Here is a 21,738-nt window from a genome sequence, read left to right on the forward strand (position 1 = left end):
TTTGTCGATATTTTCCCTTGAAAGATATTTTAGAATGATTTTTAATATCCACGGATCAAAAGTCCATAGTTACTTCAAGAAAAAGGTTAGAGATATTGTTAACTGATAAGGAAGACGAAAATACAAATATTATATCTAATATAATTTACAAAGAAGTGTTCTGAAATGTTCTATGTGATCTTGCAAAAAAGTTTAAATTATTATATATTTCATGTTGTTTTAATTTACTTTCATGTGAAGTTGCACTCCTAAATTGCTAATATATTGTGCTCAATATTGACCCGTGCGATAGCACGGGTCGCGCGATCTAGTGTTGCCAAATGTTCAATATTATGATTTATCTACTTTGGTTCTTATTGTTAGTTCAATTATTTAAACAATGTCACTAGTCAACTTATCAGTCAATATTCATATTGTGAGTTTCTTCTCACCGTGTGGTGATAGTGAAGCTCCAAGTCATAGTTTCGAAGTTCATTGCATGTTTTAAGACCAACTAATTGTGTTTTCAAACATAATTATTCTTGTTAGGTAAATACTTCTTTAGTCATATTATTACTAGTAAATATTTTTTTTACTTCAGTTTATTGAATAACTTATGTATTTGGTTGATATTATAAACAAAATGCATCAATTATTCAATAAATTTAAAAAATGAATATTTGCTTATAATAGTGTGACTAGAGAGAGTAATTCGTTGAACAAGGTTGTCAGCAATTAATGTTAGTTAGACTAGCCGAGTTTCATTGTTCTTTTCTTTAATCACTTGTTTGTGTATCATTTTTCTCAATGTTTTGTTTTATATATTTGAGTTGGAGTACTATTGTACTTATTTTTCAGTGTATTTTTTCTTGTTAAAAAAAAAAACCCATGGAAATTAAGAATGTACTAAGACCAATAGTTAGGAAGGTTCACATTGACAACTACTAAATACAAGACTAAACTTTTTGGAAGTACAACCGCTGATTTCTTAGCCAACTTATTATGAAAGATGATTGACAGAGAGCTTTCTTTGGGGACCAGTAGAGCGGCCAACAACTGAAACTTCCTTGTGTTAATTTGTTGTTAGTACTAAATAAAAGACATTAATGATGTGACTTGTTCTCATCTTCTTCAAGAAATGCCACCACCATCATTGACGTATACACCACCATAATCTATTTAAAGAGTGCTACAAAGCTATACAAAGAAGAAAAAAAGGTCCCACACTAAAGTTGTAGTAGCAAATTGTTGATCACATTCAATGCATCAAATTTGATTAATGAAAAATATACATGAATCACAAACAATTTTTTGCATTTTAGCGGTAGACATCGAATCTCTTTGAAGGAGGAATACAATATTTTGTATTTTAAAACTATTAAATAATGTTTTCTTAAACAGAATTGTTAAATAAATTTGTAATTAAATTATTGTGGATTTATTCTCTTGTGGTGAGAGGAAAGCTTATTGTTATCTCTAAATTTGGGTAGGATCATTCACTTTAGTAACACATCCTACTGTTTTGTAAAACTTGTTCAGCACAATTCAAGTATCATCTGGTATTCTGGTTATGTATAAATGAGTCAAATATAATCTGATAATCAAGTATATATATGTAGAAATACAAAAGATTCATCCTCTACAATCTACATGTTTAACATTAAAAAAAAAAAAATCGCATGTTTAAAAGCCGATACAATATAGTCTAAAAGACTAGAAGTAACAGACGATAGAATGATAATAATAAAAGAAACAATCATGTAAACATTCAGTATTGTTTGTTATAATTATTTTTCCTGGACACAGATTAGAAAGATGCCAACTTCAATTTAAGAAGTTAACAAATACTACTTGAGGGAGCTAATTAATTAATTAATGATCAAGTTACTAATACTACGAGCTGAAATGATTTGGTCTCTTCTTTTTTTTTTGACAAGAATTCGGTCTCTTCTATTTAACCAAAAATTTTGAATTCAAATTCAATCATATGAATATTGGCTTGATATATATATCGTCAATTATCGTTATTATTGCAAATACACGATATTTAATTCAAAAAAAAAATTTAAACAAACTGACAGTAACGTTAAATTGCTAATGATGCAGTCATCGATTGCTATTTATAGATCTAAACATACTTTAATTGGTAAGGAAGAGAATATTCCCACATGGATCTGAATCTCCACGCAAGCAACATGTCATTGGCGGTGGCTTATGTACCAAATAATCGGGAGGGATTGGCTTATATAAAACTGGTTACATTTTAACAAACAATTTTTTAATCACTGTTAGATCCATTTTTCATTGCATTTTTCATTTTTCATTGCACACGGCTTTCCCTATGTATACATCTAAACCTGAGTTACTTCTCCAGAAGAGGAATCTTGAAACTCAACTCTTAACTACATGAACATTTCATAATCTTTTATATATATAAAATAGAAATTCGATCTCTAGAATATTTAAGTACAAAGTTAAGTGAAAATCATTTTTTGTCTTTACTTTTTCTGTACATATTGTAATAAATATACTCCTTCTGCTCTTATTTTTTCAGATTCATTAAATAATTGAAAAAAGAAATTTTGTTTATATTTGAGATTAAATGAAGTAAGTCTCAAGATGAGATAGACAAAACAAAGTTTAAAAATAAATATATCATCTTATGAATAGATTTTGTGACATTTGATAAAAGGTTGCAATGACATTTGATATGTTAGGACACTAGTTATAAAAATGGAAAATGCTAGATATCAAGAATGGATTTTCTTGATGAATTTAAGAATGACATGGCTGAATAATCACCCTTAGATTTTAATCTTATTTATTAAAGTTTCATAAAAAAAAAATACATAACACCCACCACCCCATGATTTCCGGCCAGACTGAGATTTTATTGGCTAACATTAATTTCGGGACAATTTCTTGATAAAATCTTTCTTGATAAATAGCATTGCTCTATAAAAATTTAGTCTCATAAGTACAACTCTGCTCATTGGTTTGCAAACTCAACTCTGTATTTAAATAACGGGATCCACTGATCTAAATACTCCAATAGTATGAAGTGTCTCTGCTGTCACTTTCACATTCGAAACTTAAGTTGTTGTGTTGTGTGTCTCAAAGTCAATCTCAATCCATATGGATGTTTGTAACCACTTTTTGGTAATGCGTAAGCCAAAGTACTAATACTAACTTATCAAACATAATTGAAAAAGACAATTGGAAAACACTAAACTAATCGTTAAGTATTAGGGGGCAGAAGAATATACTTAAGATCCTCATTTATTCTTGGAACTTTCTATTTAAAACTTGTTAATAGTCCAGAGATAGAGTTGTAGAATGGGTCTAAACTCTAGTTGATAAATTCATCATCTTTTGTTTGCTTTTGAATATAGCTCCAATTGTTTAGTTTTACATATTATCAATTTTTTTTTTTTTCATAGTTTTGATTGGACACACAATCTGACCAAAAGCTCTTCTCCACGTGTTATGTACTCATCATATCCTCTATGCATACAATTTAGAATGGTAAAAATGAGGAATCCACTTGGCATTCTAAAGTTTACTAAAAAAATCAAATGCCACGTGTCGTATTTTGGCAAGGCATTCAAATCAAACTAGATGTAGGAGGAAACCATTCACCTAATAATTGTATTTCTCATAGATAGATAGCCATTTCGAAATTGATATAACCTTGACATATATACATGCCTAATAAATACACATTATAATAGAATTGAATTTTTTTCTCCATGTAATTATTCAGACGAAATGTAATTATTCAAACGAATTTTTTCTCCATTATAATAGCGTTGACTGCAGTATATTGATTTCACATTAAAATTGCTTTTATGTTGGCATTTAGATGACAATAGTAAGTTTTCATGCTCTAAGTACTTTTCATACTCAATCATTTTGTACCATTCCGCTTAACCATTCTTATCTAATTCCTTCTTTGATAATGGCTCTCAACTATGATTCTCTCATTCGAATTAACAACAACAAAAGTAAATGATTTTTTTTGCTAGAATTGTCGGGCTATGGAAATCAACCGATTCGAATAACTCTAAGAAACCATTGACCATCCATTTGATTTTGATGAATAACTATGTGAGTTTTTTATATTTTATATTATGATACTGATAAACTGTCGTCATTTATAAAGCGTCGGTGTGTTATAACACAATAATATGATCTAAAATATTTTTGATATCGTAAGTTTGTATAAATTTTTAAGATATAATCGGAATGCTAGCTAAAGTTGAGGTTGAAGATGAATACATTTTTGATGGTGTTCTGACAACTATGGATCAAGAAAATAATGTAATTACATGTCCAACTCATGTAAACAGACACAAACTTAAATAAATTTTACTTTTTACGTACCCCAACTTATATGTTTGATATTGTATTATATTTGGTCTACGACAGTAATATGTTGATAACTTTCAAAACTAAGTATAAAACATAAAAAAAGACTAATTGATTTTTTGAGGAAGAAAAAAAAAAAGACTAATTGTATTCCCTTGGAGTTTTTCATAACCTACGAAGGACTGATTATCCTTCCTTTATTTTGTTTTCACAGGATATTCTTTTGTACTTTTTTTGTCGAGCAAATCATCTTTTCTTTGTTTTTTGGTTACAAAAGCTAAAAGCAAATCTTCTTTTGCACCTAACCTACAAATAATTTGATTAATTACATTTTTAATGTCAAGGATTGAGTTACTATTTAAAAGTTATTTTGGATTCTAACTTATAGTTGACCTAAAATAGGTAGTAAAATGTATTTACTACCAAATATCATAAGTAATTTTTTTTGAAAGAAAATAGCATAAGTAATTATAGATGGAAAAAAACAAAATCATAATATCATTTTTTTTTACAGGATCAGAACATTTATTCTACAAAAAATCACAACAATTTTTTATTTATAGAAAGAGAATCATATGTTGACATGTGCCTAATAAAATCACATTAACATGTGATTAATTATTTTTGTTAAATGTAGCCGTAAATTTTTGTTGTAACAAGACATTCATATAGTTGACTATGCCTATTAAATTCACATTAAAAATAATGAATTTTTTCTATCTTGAAACTGTTCTTGAACCTTTTTTTTTTTCTTTGGTAGAAGAAAGGACAGATCAAAGTCATTCGTCATACAATTAACATACATATGCCTAATTATTGTAAAAAAAAAATACATATGCCTAATTAATAACACAATAAAAAAGAATGAATTTTTAATAATATGGAATAAAATTTGTTACAAGAAAAAATTGTTAATAATATGGAATAAAAGTTGTTACAAGGTAATATAACCTATAACCTAATAATAGTAAAAGTTGTTTCCAATGATAATATAACATAATAATAATAAATGTTGTTAAAAGTATAATATTGAGATTTTAAATTAATATAAGGATAATTTTGACAGTGCAATAAAATTTGCTCATCTCCCCTCCCCTCCCCTCCCCTCCAAAACTCTCGAACCAAACGGACCCTTAATCTCTTAATATACTATTTTATTTAACTTATATTAACTATGATATCAAAATTTTATCTAAATAAATAATATTTGAAACATTTTTTTAAGGACACCATTGTTTTTTTACTCTGAAAAACATATAATATAGTTTAGAGACTAAAAAAAATAGCCTATTGCCCGTGCATTGCACGGGTTAACACACTAGTTGTGTAATATTCCTTCCTCGTCATAATTGCATATTTCTATTTTGAGAAACTTGTTTGTCTAATTTTAAAAAAAAATTAATAATAATTACATGTCAATTATTTTCTTACTCTAATACATCTATGGTAAGAATTGAAGAAGACATGGGTGATGAGTGCTAATAAAAGTCAATTGAGTGAATAATTAAGTAGGTACAAAAGCTGATAGTCCCAACTCCCAAAAGACAAATTTTAAGTAGGGTCCAACATTTATGGATGCATAAGAAAAATTTAGTAAAACCTATTTTAGTAAAATCATAAAATTTTGGTTTTTATTTATACATTTAGATGTTTTAGAATACAAAAATTATTTATTAAATTAAAGGTTAAATATGTTTTTGGTCCCTATAAATATACCAACTTTTCGTTCAAGTCCCTCTAAAATTTTCCTTCAACTTTGAATCCCTATAAAATTTTCAATCATTACTTTTGCTCCCTATTTTTAAGTTAATTTTTGTATTTTTTTAATGAAATTGTGCAAAAATGTGTAGAATATTGTAAAAACAACTCCCAAAAAAAAATTGAATTCTTTAACAAAGCATAAATTAAATATGAATTTTTAACCATCAAAGATATAAAAATTCATATTAAATTCATGTTTTGTTAAAAAATTCTAATTTTTTTTGTAGAGATTCTTATAATATTATGAATTTTTCTGCAAAATTTTATTCAAAAATATGAATTCTACATTCAAGTTTACTTTAAAAAGAGACCAAAAGTGAAGATGGAAAATTTTTGAGGGACTATAAGTTGAAGAAATTTTTTAGAGGAACTAAAACGAAAAGTTGACATATTTATATGGACCAAAAACATATTTAACCCAAAAATAATAATACAATACACTTATTTTTTAGAGATTTTTAAAAAAGTACCGTAAACCATGATTGAAGAAACATTCAAGTTATATTTTTTTTAGAGGATCAAGTTAAGTTTTATGTATGTTTTTTTTTGAAACGGCAAAATATTATTAACCGACAAGCCCGTGCGAGAAGCACTAATAAGCTCGGGTGGAGAAAAAAAAGTACAATAAGGGGAAATCGGTTGCCATACAATCACCAGGCTCGAACAAAAACCCCTATAAAAAACCACCCAAAAACCAAAGGATCAACCCCAAGAGTAATGACGCAAGAATATACAATTGACGAAACACATGCATACCCCTGCGTCAACACCCATAAAAACACCCTAGCAAACCAAACTAGTTGAACCTTTACTGAAAACCAGTGGCAGACATCCAAAGAAACCTCCCACAAAAGGATGCCACAGCTGCGCGCCCAACAGACCACAGATACACTGTCAACCAACCAACCGCAAATACAACCACAAACCAACACTCCCTTCAGCCGAAACAGCCTCAGGACCTGTCAACAGCAGCAGGGAAACTGTCCTGCCAACACCCAGCTGACCGCAAGCTCCATCAAAGCGAAAAAATAGCCTGCAATACCGAACAGCAGACAGCTAACAGAAAACCAAAGGCAGCACAAACCCAAGCAACACAGAAACAAAGGCCAGCAGCGATATAGCCAACAACAAAGAACCAGCCACTATAAAACACATGAAAAACAACGGCAGCCACCCCTGCACCACAACACAAACCTGCTGACAACACCCCACAACACTCAACGCATCAAACAGTCCCGGGGACTCCATTCCCATTCATAAAATAGACAAGCCGACACCTTGAATCTCTCTAACAACCACCTCTATGTCAGCACTTTAATATCATCAACTACCTCATCCCACCTTTTAACCGACATATTAAAAATACGATCATTCCTAGCCCTCCACATAACCCAAATTATCGCTTGCCAAATCATCATCAAACCCTTCCTAATTTTCTTATGAAAGTGACCTCCACTCCAACACTCCCAATGAATAAATAAATTTGGTGGCATAAGAAAATTCAAATCTAACCAATCCATGAGCTTTCGCCAAATATTCATAGCCATGTCACAATGAAGAAAAATATGCGTTGTGGATTCGGGTACCAATCCACACCACACGCAATTACGGGCAATATCCGGAGGCAAACAACGGCGGATCTCCAAGTTCACTCTAGTTGGGATTCGGTCTAAAAGAGCTTTCCACACAAAAGTTGCAACCTTAGATGGAACTTCGGTCTTCCAAATCTTCCTAAACACCAACTTCTCACCCTCCGTAATAAAACCATTCACTCTCTCTCCCTCTTCCAACTTTGTATACAAAGACTTTACCGTAAAAACATCCTCCCCTCCCAATTTCCACCTCCACTTATCCCCCACATTATTCCATATAAAACCGTCCAACTCTCCCATCAAATTTGTTAGAAGATTTTCTTCCCACACAAACAAACGGCGTCTCCACCTAAATGCCCACCTCCCTCCATCCTCATTCACCTCCCACATATCCTCCACCATCGCCTCTTGTTGGGTAGAAATGGAAAAAAGTCTATTGTACTTATATATAAATGGAACCTCCCCTCTCCACGCAACCTTCCAAAAAGGAGTGCTAGCACCATCCCCCACTCGCCGTTCAATCTCTTCATTAAGCCAATCTTCCTCCCCCCTCTTATCTAAGTTAACCACATCCTTCCACCACTTAGATGCATTAATCGGACACAACTCTTCTCCACCTCCCAACTTATCGAACACCCTCCTCCCGTACCTCTCTTCTAACATTTTCTTCCAAAGGCTCTCCTCCCCATACAACAACCTCCAAGGCCACTTAGCTAGCAAGCTCAAGTTCATAAGATGCACATCCTTCACCCCAAGTCCTCCATTTTCCTTTGGTTGGCATACCACACTCCACTTGACCCAATTGATTTTCCTACCACCCTCAACTCCACCGCAAAGGAACTCCCTTTGAATGCGAACTATTTTCTTCCACACTTTAACTGGCATTTTAAAGAATGAGAGATGAAATATTGGAATAGCGTTCAAGACGGAATTAAGAAGGACAACTCTCCCACCAAGACTTATGTACTTATTTCCCCAAGAGTTCAACTTCTTAGCAAGATGCTCCAAAAGGGGATCCCAAGTTGACACTCTACCCGGGTTTCCTCCAACCGACAAACCCAAATAACGAAACGGAAGACTACCTTGACTACAATTTAAGAAATTACACGCCATCTCCATAAAATCCGCATCTACATTAATACCCATTAAACAACTCTTATAGTAATTAACTTTTAACCCGGAAGCCATTTCAAACCCTCTTAAGACCGCCTTAAGAGTCCAAAGATTTTCCACCGTAGCTTTCCCCACACAAATAGTATCATCGGCATATTGGAGATGTGAATATTCATTTCCATCCTCTTTCACCTTGAACCCTTGGAACATATTTAAACGAACGACATTCCTCATCAACCCACTAAAGCCTTCCGCCACTAAAAGGAAAAGGAAGGGAGCCAAAGGATCACCTTGTTTAAGGCCTCTTTGGATATTGATTTCTTCCGTAGGGCTTCCATTGACTAAGATCGACATACTTCCACCACACACACAAGCCTTCATCCAAGCTATCCACTTTTGGCACAACCCCAATCTCTTCATCATATAAACGAAGAAACCCCAATCCACCGAGTCATATGCTTTTTCAAAATCAACTTTAAGAATCAAACAATCCTTCTTGAATTTCCTAGCATAATCCGCAATCTCATTTATAACCACCACACCATCCACCAAATTCCTTCCTTTAAGAAAAGCCGATTGATTTAAAGATATAACCGGATTCATAACCTTAGCCAAACGCCTAGCCAAGACCTTTGCCAAAAGCTTGTAAAGACATCCTAAGAGGGAAATTGGCCTAAAATCCTTTACCTCCAAAGGAGAGTTGATTTTTGGAATCAAAGTCACAAAATAAGCCAACATCGCCTTAGGGATAACTTCATTTCCGTGAAATTGGTCAAACATAATTCTCACCTCCCCTTTTAGTAGATACCAAAACCGTTTCACAAAAGCAAAATTAAAATCATCCGGGCCCGGACTTTTATCTCCATCACTATCCTTCACCACCCCTTCAATTTCCTCAAGCGTAAATGGAGCCACCAACCCCTCATTATCAACGTCACTCACCATCTCAAAAGGAACCCCATCAAGTTCCGGCCTCATCCAAGAATGCGCCCCTACTTGGTTGGCAAAATACTCCACCACCACTCTTTTAACCTCCATCGGAGATTGCACCCACTCCTCGCCCTCCCTTAAGGCTTTAATAGAGTTCCTACGTGTCCTCAAATTAACACACTTATGGAAGTACTTGGAATTAGTATCTCCCTCCTTAAGCCATTTCGACCTAGCTCTTTGGGCTAAAGATAGATCTTTAGCTCTTAAAAGATTCCACAACTCCCGAAACAACGTTTTCCTCAATTCAACCTCTACATCGGTCAACCCCATATCCTCCCCTCTAACATCCAACTCTAAAATGTCTTCCACCGCCTTAGTCACCTTAGCCTCCATATCACCATACACTCCTTGATGCCAATCTTTAATAATCAATTTTAAACTCTTGAGTTTTTCTTTCAAAATAAAACTCATTCATCCTTGTATATGAAGACCTCCCCAAGCCTCCTCCACCACCCTTTTAAAATCACTATTCTCCAACCAATAATTGTTAAAATGGAATGGTCTCGGACCTCAATCCTAACCGGCTTCTTTAAGGATTAACGGACAATGATCGGAGACATCTCTAGGGAGGACCCAAAGGGAAGAGTCACCCCACAAATTAGCCCACTCTTCGGAAGTGAGGACCCTATCAATACGGCTCATAGCTCTTCCATTTGGATGAAACCACGTAAAGCGCCTTCCCAATAAATTCAAATCTTCCAAATCTACCTCCCGCAAGAAAGTATTAAAGAGAATAATCTCCTCCCGTTGACTAGGATTGACTTCCTCATTCGCACCTCTTCGTTCACCACTTCTACACACCGAATTAAAGTCCCCTAGAATACACCAAGCACCTTCTCCCATCGATCTCCTCAACTCAACAAGCCTATCCCATAACCTCCTCTTTGCCGATAAGTCACATTTAGAGTAAACATTAACCACAAAGCATCTATGCTTCAAAACCGCCCAATCTAAACACACCCCAACATAACCTTCTCCAACAAAAATAGAATTTGTAGTATTTAAATTATTACTCCAAATAGAGAGAATACCTCCACTATTACCTTCGGAAGGAAGAAAGGCCCAATCACAATCCACCCCTCCCCAAAGCTTGTGACAAAAACTCGCCGAAATATCCTCCATCTTTGTTTCTTGTATAGCCAAAAACTCCACCTTATTATTCCGCACTAACTCTTTGATCTTATTCTTTTTTGTTGCACCCCCAAACCTCTAACATTGAAGGTTGTAATTATCATTGGATAACTAATCTACTCTCCCTTGTTACCCTCTTATCCACATCTAGGACCTCCATTGATTATATCTTCTCCTTATTAGCACCATCCGGGGTTTTAAACGAGAAGCCTAACCCATTTTGAAGACCATACAATGATGACGCTTCGACCTTCTTCAGAGGATCAACTCTTTTCACCATCAAGGGGGTTTCCGGCAATTGTGATTCTTCTTCGTCACCTAAAATCAACCGTATACCCGAAGTTGGTGAAAACGGCGGCCCATCATTTCTAGCAATATGTTCCACCACTCCCTCCTCCTTCCTAGCCCCGTTCCCATCTCCAGCCACCTTCCATTGTCCACCTTTGTTAATTACACTCTCCTTAGAATTTTTCTTCCTTGTACCTCTACTACCTTTCACCAAGTCTCCCATAAGCGCCCTACTCAAATTGCCCAAAGGTGGAATAGACCCACCTTCAGCCTTCTTCTTGTGTCTTCTTTTAGCCTTATGCAAAACCTTCTTCTCTTCGTCCTCCCTGCGATCCCCAACAGAATCGCTAAAATCCGATAAGTCTGACTCCTCCTGAACAAAACGGATATGACTGTTTACTTTTCCCACCTCCTGTTCCTTATCCTTCACGCCCTCACAAATGTTGTCCTCAGAAATGACTACCTTTGGCCCATTAGAAACCAAATGCAGCAAAGGCCCAACAGACTCCTCCCCACATGCGGACCCCACATCAACCTCCACTCCCATCAATCCATCACTCTCACGCTCCTGGTCTGCGTGTGCTGTTTCCTTGGAACCAACCACAAGGTCCTGGCCCACTTGTTCCTCATTGGAAGAAGGATTTGCAGGATGTGACACCTCCTTTACAACATTCAGGTTTTGATTCTCACAATCTTTCTCCCCTCCCTCCACGTGATCAACCAGCATAGGCTCTTTTGACAATTGTTTCTCCAATTGTTCACCCATTTGGGGACCCACATCAAAAATCCTCTCTGAACTTCCCAATTGTCTTCTCAACAATAAATGTTGACAATTGGGGTCTGTATCTATCAAGTTTAGTTGACCAGCTACCAAAACCCTAGGGCTAACCTCATCACCTTCCTCCAAGAACTCAGGCACAACACCACCACCTCTACCACCATTGGAGGACACAGATGACCCTTCATCCCATCCAGAATCCTCCAGCCTCCTCGACACCACCTTCTGTTCCACCTCCTCCACAATCCATACGTCAAACATAGCTCCCATAATCTCAACTCTAATTTTTTCATTAATGAAAGCCATGTTGGAAGCATTGACACAAATCCTAGCCAAATCCAATCTGTTAAGATTGATTGTATCCTCATCAAAATCCACAAAATCACCATAAAGGGCTCCCAATTGTTTGAAGCATTTTTCATCCCACACATGCAAAGGCAAGCCATAAACCTTAAGCCACACCCTCCTCTTTAGCGCCACTCTGTTAGGAGACCACCGTTTTACCGACGAAAACAGCCCCCTCCACCACGGGTCATTTCTCCGTTCAGCTTCCTCGACACATTCTGGATCAGCAGCTTTCAAAAGCACCATATTGGGTCCCATGGAAGACACCCCTAACTGTTTCAGACCTCCCAGCAGCAAGCTGTTGAGCACTTGCTTAGCTTCTCTTGGAAAAGCTAAAACAGCCACAAAGCAGGATTCCAACTCTTTCAACCTATCTTCAGAAGGTGGAACTACCACCCTGCGCAAGACCACCGGCACCGCTCCACCTTTCAAACCCTGCTGCACCACCTGCGCAAACGGGATCTCCGTCGATACCAACCTCCCACTTCCACCTACCACCTTCTTCCTCACCGGTACCGCATCTGTAGCCTTCTCCTCCCTACCAAATCTTGCAGCATTCACCTTCAACCTTGTATCCCCTAACCAGACCTCTCTCAGCCTACTTTCCATCTCCTCCACATCTGAAACCTCTTGAAACTTGACAAATCCAAACCTCTTACCCAAGCGATCACATCTCAATGGCACATAAACTTCCCCAACTTTGCCGAATCTATGGAAGACAGAGTACAAAGCTGAAACCTTGAAACCTTCTGGGAGATTTGTGAAGAAGAAAGACTTCGTTGATTGGTCACGGTGGTTGTAGAAGCCGCTCCGTTTGACCTTTGTCGGACCCTCTCTCTCATTTGTGTCCCTAAATGCCCCGTTCCCACCCTTACTTTCTCTCACTAGACCTCTCTCACTCTCTCTCATTTTTTTTAAAATTCAAATCATTTTTATGTATGTTAAAATAGATTTTCATTAATATGTTTTTTTAGGGATTAATATGGTTGTAAAAGCATAAAAACCATAAATTATATTTTTCTTTCCCTTCTATATATTAAAAATGATTTTCTTCATAACTAATCAAAGTAGATATTTCATTTTTAATATAAATAATTTTTAAAGAAAATAATATTTGAGAATAGCTACAGATAAACATAATTATAACATCAAAAATGATTTTGAAAAAATATAAAACAAGTTGCACCTTATATTTAACGACAAATGGAGTATATGATTACTATTGGATTATTTCTTCATTAGTCGACGGATGCATGCAAATGCTATATATAATATGCATGATGTGACCTTAGTACCTTAGACAAATTACAACTTGTTTGGATTTAAATCAATCTTCATCCCACACTACATCATTCCAATTCCTAGTTTCGGGTTAACTCTTTAACTCATACCTTCGGCTTTAACGTGCTGTAGGCACCTAGTTTTTGTTGGAAAATTGATGTTAAACGTATATACTCCCTCCGTCCCGGAATAACTGACCCATTTTCTAAAAAAAAGTGTCCCAAAATAACTGACCCATTTCAATTTTCAATACAACTTTCATCATTCCCAATACAATATAACACTAAATAATACTATTTTTAGCATTCCCAATACAATATATTCCACTTTCCCCTTTATTTATACATTTTTCTTAATATGTGTGAAAAACAAAATTGTGTCAATTAAATTGGGACGGAGGTAGTACTTGATTTTCATGTGGTAGTGTGTTTTCGAGTAGAATATATATATATATATATATATGGGTTATGTTACAAGCCACCCTTTGGTGGTGTCTTTTATCAAGTCACACCTCAAGGTGTGATTTTCACTTTTTAGTTATAACTTTGATAAAAGTCACCTTCATAAAAAGTAGTTGGTGTCTTTTAACAAATGCTCATAGAGTAACTTGATAAAAGACACCTTCATAAAAGGTGTCTTCTATCATAACCCTATATATATTTATCTTAATTCGAAGTTAACATTTGAAGTTTTTACTTCTTCAATTAATTTTAGCATTGAATTTATTGTTCAAACAATGTTTACATGAAATGGATTTAAATATTAATTATTTTATATTCAATCCACTTTTAATAAAAATCAACTTTACCACTTTGAAACCAATTTTACCAAATTAATTCTTTCAAAATAATTACTCCCTCCATTCCTTTTTATTTGATGTTTTAGCTCTTAAGTTTTATTTCAAAATATTTGATGTTTTAGAATTGTTGGTATTGTTTGTCCAATTTTACCCTTGTCACAATTAATTACGTTATGACTTTTAATTTATCACAATTGTCAAAAATTGGAGTACTAATTACCAATTGTCCTTACCTAGGTAGTGCTCTCCCTAAGTCTCATTTCAACTACCAATGACACTATTTACAACTACCGGCTAAAAAGAAAACATTGGCTAAAACCCAATGACATGCACAACTATAAAAAGAGAACATTGGCTAAAACTATTCATACTCCCCATGGAAGCGACTAGAAAAGGCACATATGAAAGAGAGAGAAAAATTGTTGAAGATGGTAGTTGAGGATTCACTTGAAGGGAAAGTTGATTATGAGTTTGATACTGCAGACACAGCTGAATCCAAACTTCACCAACAAGCAGTGGAGATGGTAGTTGAAGATTTAGTTGAAGAGGGAGTTGAAGAACCACGTGAAAGGCAAATAGTGCTGGACATTGATCTAAATCTTCCTGCTGATATTGGATTTGATTTAAACAAGTTTGGTGAATTTGCCTCATAATTGAAAAAAGGAAAATTCAAATCTATTGCAACTAAGGGAACGTTTATGTCATTATTTGTATCCATAACTGAAATATCATCATGAAGTTCAACTTTTATAAGCAATTTTAAGGGATTTGAAATATGAGATTCTAAAATGAGGGGGAAAATTAAAAACCTCAAAAGTATAAGGTGGGAAATACTAAATGTTTTGCTGGGAAAAAAAAAGTGGGAAAAAACAACCCGTTCACTTTTTAAAAGTGTCACCTTATACTTTTTCAATTGTATACTCCCACCATTATTTTTTGGATGAAAAAATTGTATACTCCCACGTTCATTTTTTGGAAGTGTAAGTAATAAATGTATTGAAATTAGAATTGTATACTCCCACCGTTCATTTAAGAAGATTTGGAATTTTGAGAAGAAAAAAGCAAGCAGCAAAAATAAAATAAGGGTATTGTAGTCCAAATCTACAATTATTTTCATTCTTTAATGATTCCTTAATATGTGTGTAATCAGCTAAAACATCAAATAAAAAGGAATGGAGGGAGTACTTTTCACCTTGATCAGCTTTTATTTTGCAAAAGAGTTTCATTTTCATATATAAAAGTAAATTTATGAAAATTAAGAGTAGATACGTGAAAAGGAAATTTTAACTTATACAAGAAGTTAGTATCTAAAATATTTAATATGTTTTCCCTTAAGCAAAATTAATATGTTTTATAATTACTTCTTTAGAAAATTATTAGTCCTAAACTAAAAGATCATCATCCAACGTGTGTATTTATTTGTGTTGAAAATGACCATCACAATAAATATGTAATTGAATAGTTTGGTGGTTGAGTTTAATAATTATTCATTTGTTTGGTGTCTCAGTGTGCGCAAAGTCTAATACTATTAGATGACAAATAGATGTTGGTTAGTGAGAATACCCATATACTTAATATTTTAAGATTTTTTTGTGAATATGTGATGTTTAATTCATTTGTGTGGTTGCTCTTAACTTATTTAATATGATCTCTCGGTGTTTTAGAGCCAACAGTTTGACTAAAGGTGACCAACTCGTTGTATCGAAAGTCTTTCTCACAATGTGGTGGTCAACAACGGTGCAAATGTATGTTAATGAAAAAATTGGAAGCATACCAAGATGAATAGACTCATATTACAGGAGGAGATTATTGGTATGTCAACTGTGAGTTAGAAATTCCATATTTGATGAAAAAGTGGATGTCGAGTAACATATAAGTGAGATACTTATATATACCCAACGCTATAAGCATTTGAGTGGAGATGTGGTGTCCTAATTTTTTGTAGTCTTAGATCATTAACTCGTTGTAGCTCACGGCGCTCTACCTCTGTCCCCAACAACACATACTTATACATGTATTTAATATTTAATTTAATCATATTTTCCCATGGTTCATCTCTTAATATTAGTTTCCAACTATTTGGTGCAATGCTCATGTAAAGAGATCTTAACCACTTTCCTAGTACTAGTACTACTAAAATTCATTTCTTTCATTTAAGCTTATGGAAGCAATTTTGTCAACCTATATTTTATAATTTGAATATTTTAGATTCGGGATCAAGATTAGGTTCTCTCTATATAAAGAGCACTCACATAAATATTCTAGCAAGTAGTACCTGCGTGAGCCTTTACTTCATAACTATCTACCATGAATGTGATGGATTATGAGCAATTTGATTACTCATTCACCCCTCCTTGCATGAACCAGCTGCATGAATGTAGCTTAGAAAATTTACCACCACTCCAAGCAGAAGATCTCATGTCTCCAAATACAATCCTAGATGAAATATTGTTTGATCAAGACCAATCACAACATCTCTTATCTCCAAATACAATCCTAGACGAAATCTTCGATCAAGAAGAGTCCATGCAAGAATTGCTGCAGCAACATACAAACCTCGACTTCAATATCATGAATCATGAACAAGCAATGGCTCTAGAGAATGAATTGTGTGGTGGAGTTACCGAAAAAGGCCGCGAAAATGTGTTTGTTTCCAGGGAAGAAGATTCTTATTGGAAGGAAGTTCAAGAAGAGTTAATGGAAGAGACAAGTTTAGTTGATCTTTTGCTGATAGGAGCTGAAGCTGCTGAATCACAAAACATGACTCTTGCTTCTGACATAATCGAAAAACTAAACAATGCCTCGTCTTTAGGAAAAGGCGATAGTTTATTGAACAGGTTGTGTCTTTTCTTTACGCAAGGATTGTATTATAAAACTACAAATGCTCCTAAGTTCCATTCAGAACATGTTTCTACACAGACAAGCACATTCTGTGTGTTTCAGATACTTCAAGAACTCTCTCCCTATGTAAAATTTGCTCATTTTACTGCCAATCAAGCGATTTTCGAAGCTACAGCTGGTGTCGAAGATGTTCATGTCATTGATTTTGATATCATGGAGGGAATCCAATGGCCACCGTTGATGGTTGACTTTGCAATGAGAAAGAAGACTACTTCCCTTAGAGTAACAGCAATCACAGTGGATCAGCAAAGTGAAGCCTCAGTTCAACAAACAGGCAGAAGGCTCAAAGAGTTCGCTGATTCAATCAATTTTCCGTTCACGTTCGATACAGTAATGATGGTGAGTGAAGAAGAATTCAAAGAAATTGAACTTGGTGAAACATTTATTGTCAATTGTATGATACATCAGTGGATGCCAAACAGGAGTTTCTCATTGATCAAAGCTTTTCTCGATCACGTAACCAAATCATCACCAAGGCTTGTTGTTTTAGTCGAAGAAGAACTGTTTAATTTTTCTAGACTCAAATCCATGTCCTTTGTGGAGTTTTTCTGTGAGGCTTTGCATCACTATATTGCAGTTTCTGATTCACTTGTAAGTACTCTGTGGAGTAGCCATAAGATGGAGTTAGCCCTTATAGAGAAAGAGGTATTGGGAAATAGAATCTTAGACAGTGTAAGACAGTTTCCTTGTGAAAAAGAGGAGAGAATATTGTGGGAAGAAAGATTTTTTTATTCATTGAAGGGGTATAGACGTGTTGGTATGAGTACATGCAATATTTCACAGGCTAAGCTATTGGTTAGCTTGTTTGGTAAAGGGTATTGGGTGCAATATGAGAACTGTAAGTTGGCTTTGTGTTGGAAGTCAAGACCTTTGACTTCTGTTTCAATCTGGGTACCAACAGATTATAATATGAGTAACAAAGTCAAATAGATTGAATCTAAGTTTTATTTTTGGTTTGTCAAACTTGTTTTTCATTTTTTAAATTATTGAGATGATTTTATGGGTAAGTTGTGTATTATGGTTGTAGGTTACTTCATTCATTCTGATGAATGTAATGCGATTATAGGGTATTTCAATGTATCTATATTCTATACAGATTTTAAAGTTTAGACTCTGTATATTATTGTTGCATGCTCTTCCTATAGCTCAATATCAGCAAAATATTCCATTAAGCATGTTATTTACGTATCAGCAACATATTTTAGGACTCGTGTGATTTCATTCAAGGGATAGTGGATTAAATCTTCACCATTCAGTCCCCATATTCCGCATCTTTAAATACTCTCTTTCACCCAACATATTAGATTTTGTGATAGGATTCAACATCAAAAAGAGAGAAAAAAACATGACGAGATCCATTTCCGTCCAAAGGGTCCATTGTAAAAAAAGTATAGCAATACCCTCTTTTAAGGTATGGATTAAAATGTCACAGCGACCAGATACTATAGCTCAAGAACTGGATTAAAATAGTCACAGGTTCTTAGCTACATGAAAAAGAGAAACTGAAAATTTCATGAGTAAAAGCTGCAAGTGTTAGCTGTACACAATAAGACAGATGAATTGTGATTTTTTTCAGGCCAACTATGTTCAAAATAGTTACTGCTGCCAGAAGCAAGACAAGATCCATAAATGAAACACTTCTGTTGGTTTAAAGATTTCTGAACAAATGCCGAGAGCAATGCATCCTTAAGCACCAGCATACCACCTGGCACTTGGTGTGGAAGTAACACAGCAAACCGAGAGTTTACAAATTACTGCAACTTAGCAGTCTGCGAGACGAATATACTATAACTGCCCAAAAGAACCAATTACCATAACTCCATAAGCAATCCAAAAATACTGTAACAGTCCAAAAGAACCAATTACCATAACTCCATAAGCAATCCAAAAGCGAAATGGTGATTATTCCCTTTGCCCTAAAGTACCTGATAGGAGTGTATAATACCCCCTTTATCACTACTATTCAGTATGAGACCACAACAAGAAAAGTTTCAAGAGAATAATGTAACCAAAACCAAGACACAAGAATTACAACAACAACCAAGTCTTATCCAACTAAATGGGGTACGACGTCATAATGTTCTATCAAAAACCATGTCTTTCTCCAACTCCTTAATCTCTAGATCCTTCCTTCTAGATCCTTCCTAATAGTTTCTCTTATAGTTTCTTTTAATCCAAGATCCATTGCATCACAAAGCTTTCGATCACCGTTGCAATGTGTGGCTGCCCGGACCAAACACTTTTTTGACACTGCTGGAAATTGAGCTTGGGAACACCAAGTTGACCCTTGTGTGCCTCAAGGTTGGCTTTACAACCACTAGAGGTTTGGTTAGTGCTTACTAGCCAAAGTCACTGGCTATTGGGAAGTAAAAAAGTTAACAGAAATTTAATCCCCCTTAGATTACAAGTTAGAAAAGGTATACAAGCTACCAACGAAATGGTAGGCACACCATAGGAATTGAAAACCAATTGCACACATTCTCGCCAACCAATGGAGATACAATTCACAAAATAAAACTGCATAGAGATCACAGAATAGGGTTTTGAAATGGAAGGCTCTCCATAAGAAACATTTTTTTTTTTAACTCTATCCAACCCAAGGACCGACTAATCTGAGGGGGGCATAAGAAACATTCTTGACTAATCTGAGGGGGGCATAAGAAACATTCTTGAAATGTAAACTAGGTTAAATCGGTCCAAGTCTCTCCCCAAAATAGCAGAAGAATGAAATCCTATGATGCACAAACATGGACACCACATGACACCAACAAATTGACACCGCAATAATATGAAAAAAAGACATAATTAAATGTAAACATGTCTGTTTGTCGCATTAGTGTCAGACACCAGACAGACATGCCATCATTCAGAAACACCATTGCTGCATAGTAGTACACAACACAAGTACAACCACAGCCAGTTTATGATTAATAGACAAAGCAATGACATTGTATGGATTAAGTAAACATCTATTTTCACTATAACAAAAATCTGAATACATCATCTTTTCATTCTATTTATTCAATGAAGTTACACAGATAGATTTGGAATGTTAACTGGATGAGAGAAAGAGCTTCCTAATCCTAAAATAACAAGCGAAGAATAACTCATCAGAACAATTTATCAGGTAAGTAGAATACAAAAAATAAAAATCCTCATGTGTTACAAGTATCAATCCATATACCAAGATAATATATTTGAATCTAAACTTCAGAACCAGATTTTGCAGTCCGAAACCCTTTCTTCAATTCTGCAATTCTTTTCATACAAGCTGCTTTCGATTTCCCAGGAACAGCAGCAGCAACTTTCTCCCATCTCATAGCAACATCTTTCGGAAATGCTTTCAAAGCATTCAACAAAGCAATATCCTCGTTTGAACTCCAAACACTTTCAACTTTCTCACCCGTCGCTAAATCTCCTCCTTCTTCAACAAGTCTCTTATCCAACGCTTTTCTCTTCTTCAGAAACTGCTCATACGAATCCGAATCATCAACCTTCTTCTCTCCCAACTCCTTTGATTTCTTCACCACGCTTTCCACCTTGTGACGCCCTCCGAATGCCTCCGCTATCGCCTCCCACCGTCCTGGTTTCCCCGGTGGATTTTTCACCATCTGTTTCTTCAGAATCTCAATGTCCTCGTCGTTCCATTCCTTCTCCTCCTCCTCCACCACCGCCGCCGACAATGCAACACCGTTTCCATTTCCATTTCGATTCTTCAACGAAACCACCGGCGCTGGAGCTACTACAGAGGTGACATCATCCGATCTGCGTTGCTTGGATCTGCGCTGCTGAGATTTTTTCCTGGAATCATCCTCATCGGTTGAGGTTTCCTGATCGGGGAAATTGACGGCATGACCACGGCCGACACGGGAATCGCCGCCGGTGATGGAGATTGGAGCGAAAGGACCAAGGAGGAGAGAGAATGCAAACCAGATGAAAATCGATTTGAGCGGTTCAGATTGGAACACGAAGAAAGCGAGAGCGAAGAAGATTGAAGAGATTGAAACGGTTACAGCGATGAACGATTTCGTTGGTTTCTGGTAAGGCTGTGATTCAGTGGCCGCGGGTGCACCGGACTGATACAGGAACTTCGGTTTCGCGTCTTCGTCTAAGAATTCCATTCGTCTCTCTCACAATCAAATCACAGATTCACACTTTTCTTGTTCATGAGTTCACGAAATGAAAACACATGTAAAACGTCGTCGTTTAGTTTAGTTAAATTTTAGTTGGGATTATTGGGCCTTTTTTTATTTGGTTCGGATATAAGCCCATAAAACCAAAAAAAAAAAAAAAGATTACACTTGAAAGTGGGAGGGGCGTAGCGGCGATGTGATGTGGATGGAGATGACACGAGAAAAAGATATTTATTTATGCGTATAAATAGAGTGTGTGGTTGTTTTATTTTTCTCCTT

The 21,738-nt window shown here is 35.4% G+C and overlaps 2 protein-coding genes across 2 annotated transcripts; one reads left to right on the forward strand and one right to left on the reverse strand.

Moving 5' to 3' along the window:
- Positions 1-16,664: 16,664 nt before the first annotated feature.
- On the forward strand, positions 16,665-18,464 carry LOC146933868 (protein NODULATION SIGNALING PATHWAY 2-like). Its single transcript, XM_085705649.1, has one exon. It carries the CDS (start codon positions 16,733-16,735, stop codon positions 18,254-18,256), a length of 1,524 nt encoding a protein of 507 aa, XP_085561775.1. The 5' UTR covers positions 16,665-16,732; the 3' UTR covers positions 18,257-18,464.
- A 1,819-nt stretch (positions 18,465-20,283) lies between these two features.
- MAMYB (Duplicated homeodomain-like superfamily protein) lies at positions 20,284-21,645 on the reverse strand. The gene has a single exon (XM_085705655.1). It carries the CDS (start codon positions 21,445-21,447, stop codon positions 20,530-20,532), a length of 918 nt encoding a protein of 305 aa, XP_085561781.1. The 5' UTR covers positions 21,448-21,645; the 3' UTR covers positions 20,284-20,529.
- Positions 21,646-21,738: the final 93 nt, after the last annotated feature.

The sequence above is a fragment of the Medicago sativa genome, chromosome 4 (assembly GCF_051527215.1).
Source record: "Medicago sativa cultivar Bolivia chromosome 4, Bolivia_mono, whole genome shotgun sequence".
Classification (NCBI taxonomy): Eukaryota; Viridiplantae; Streptophyta; class Magnoliopsida; order Fabales; family Fabaceae; genus Medicago; species Medicago sativa.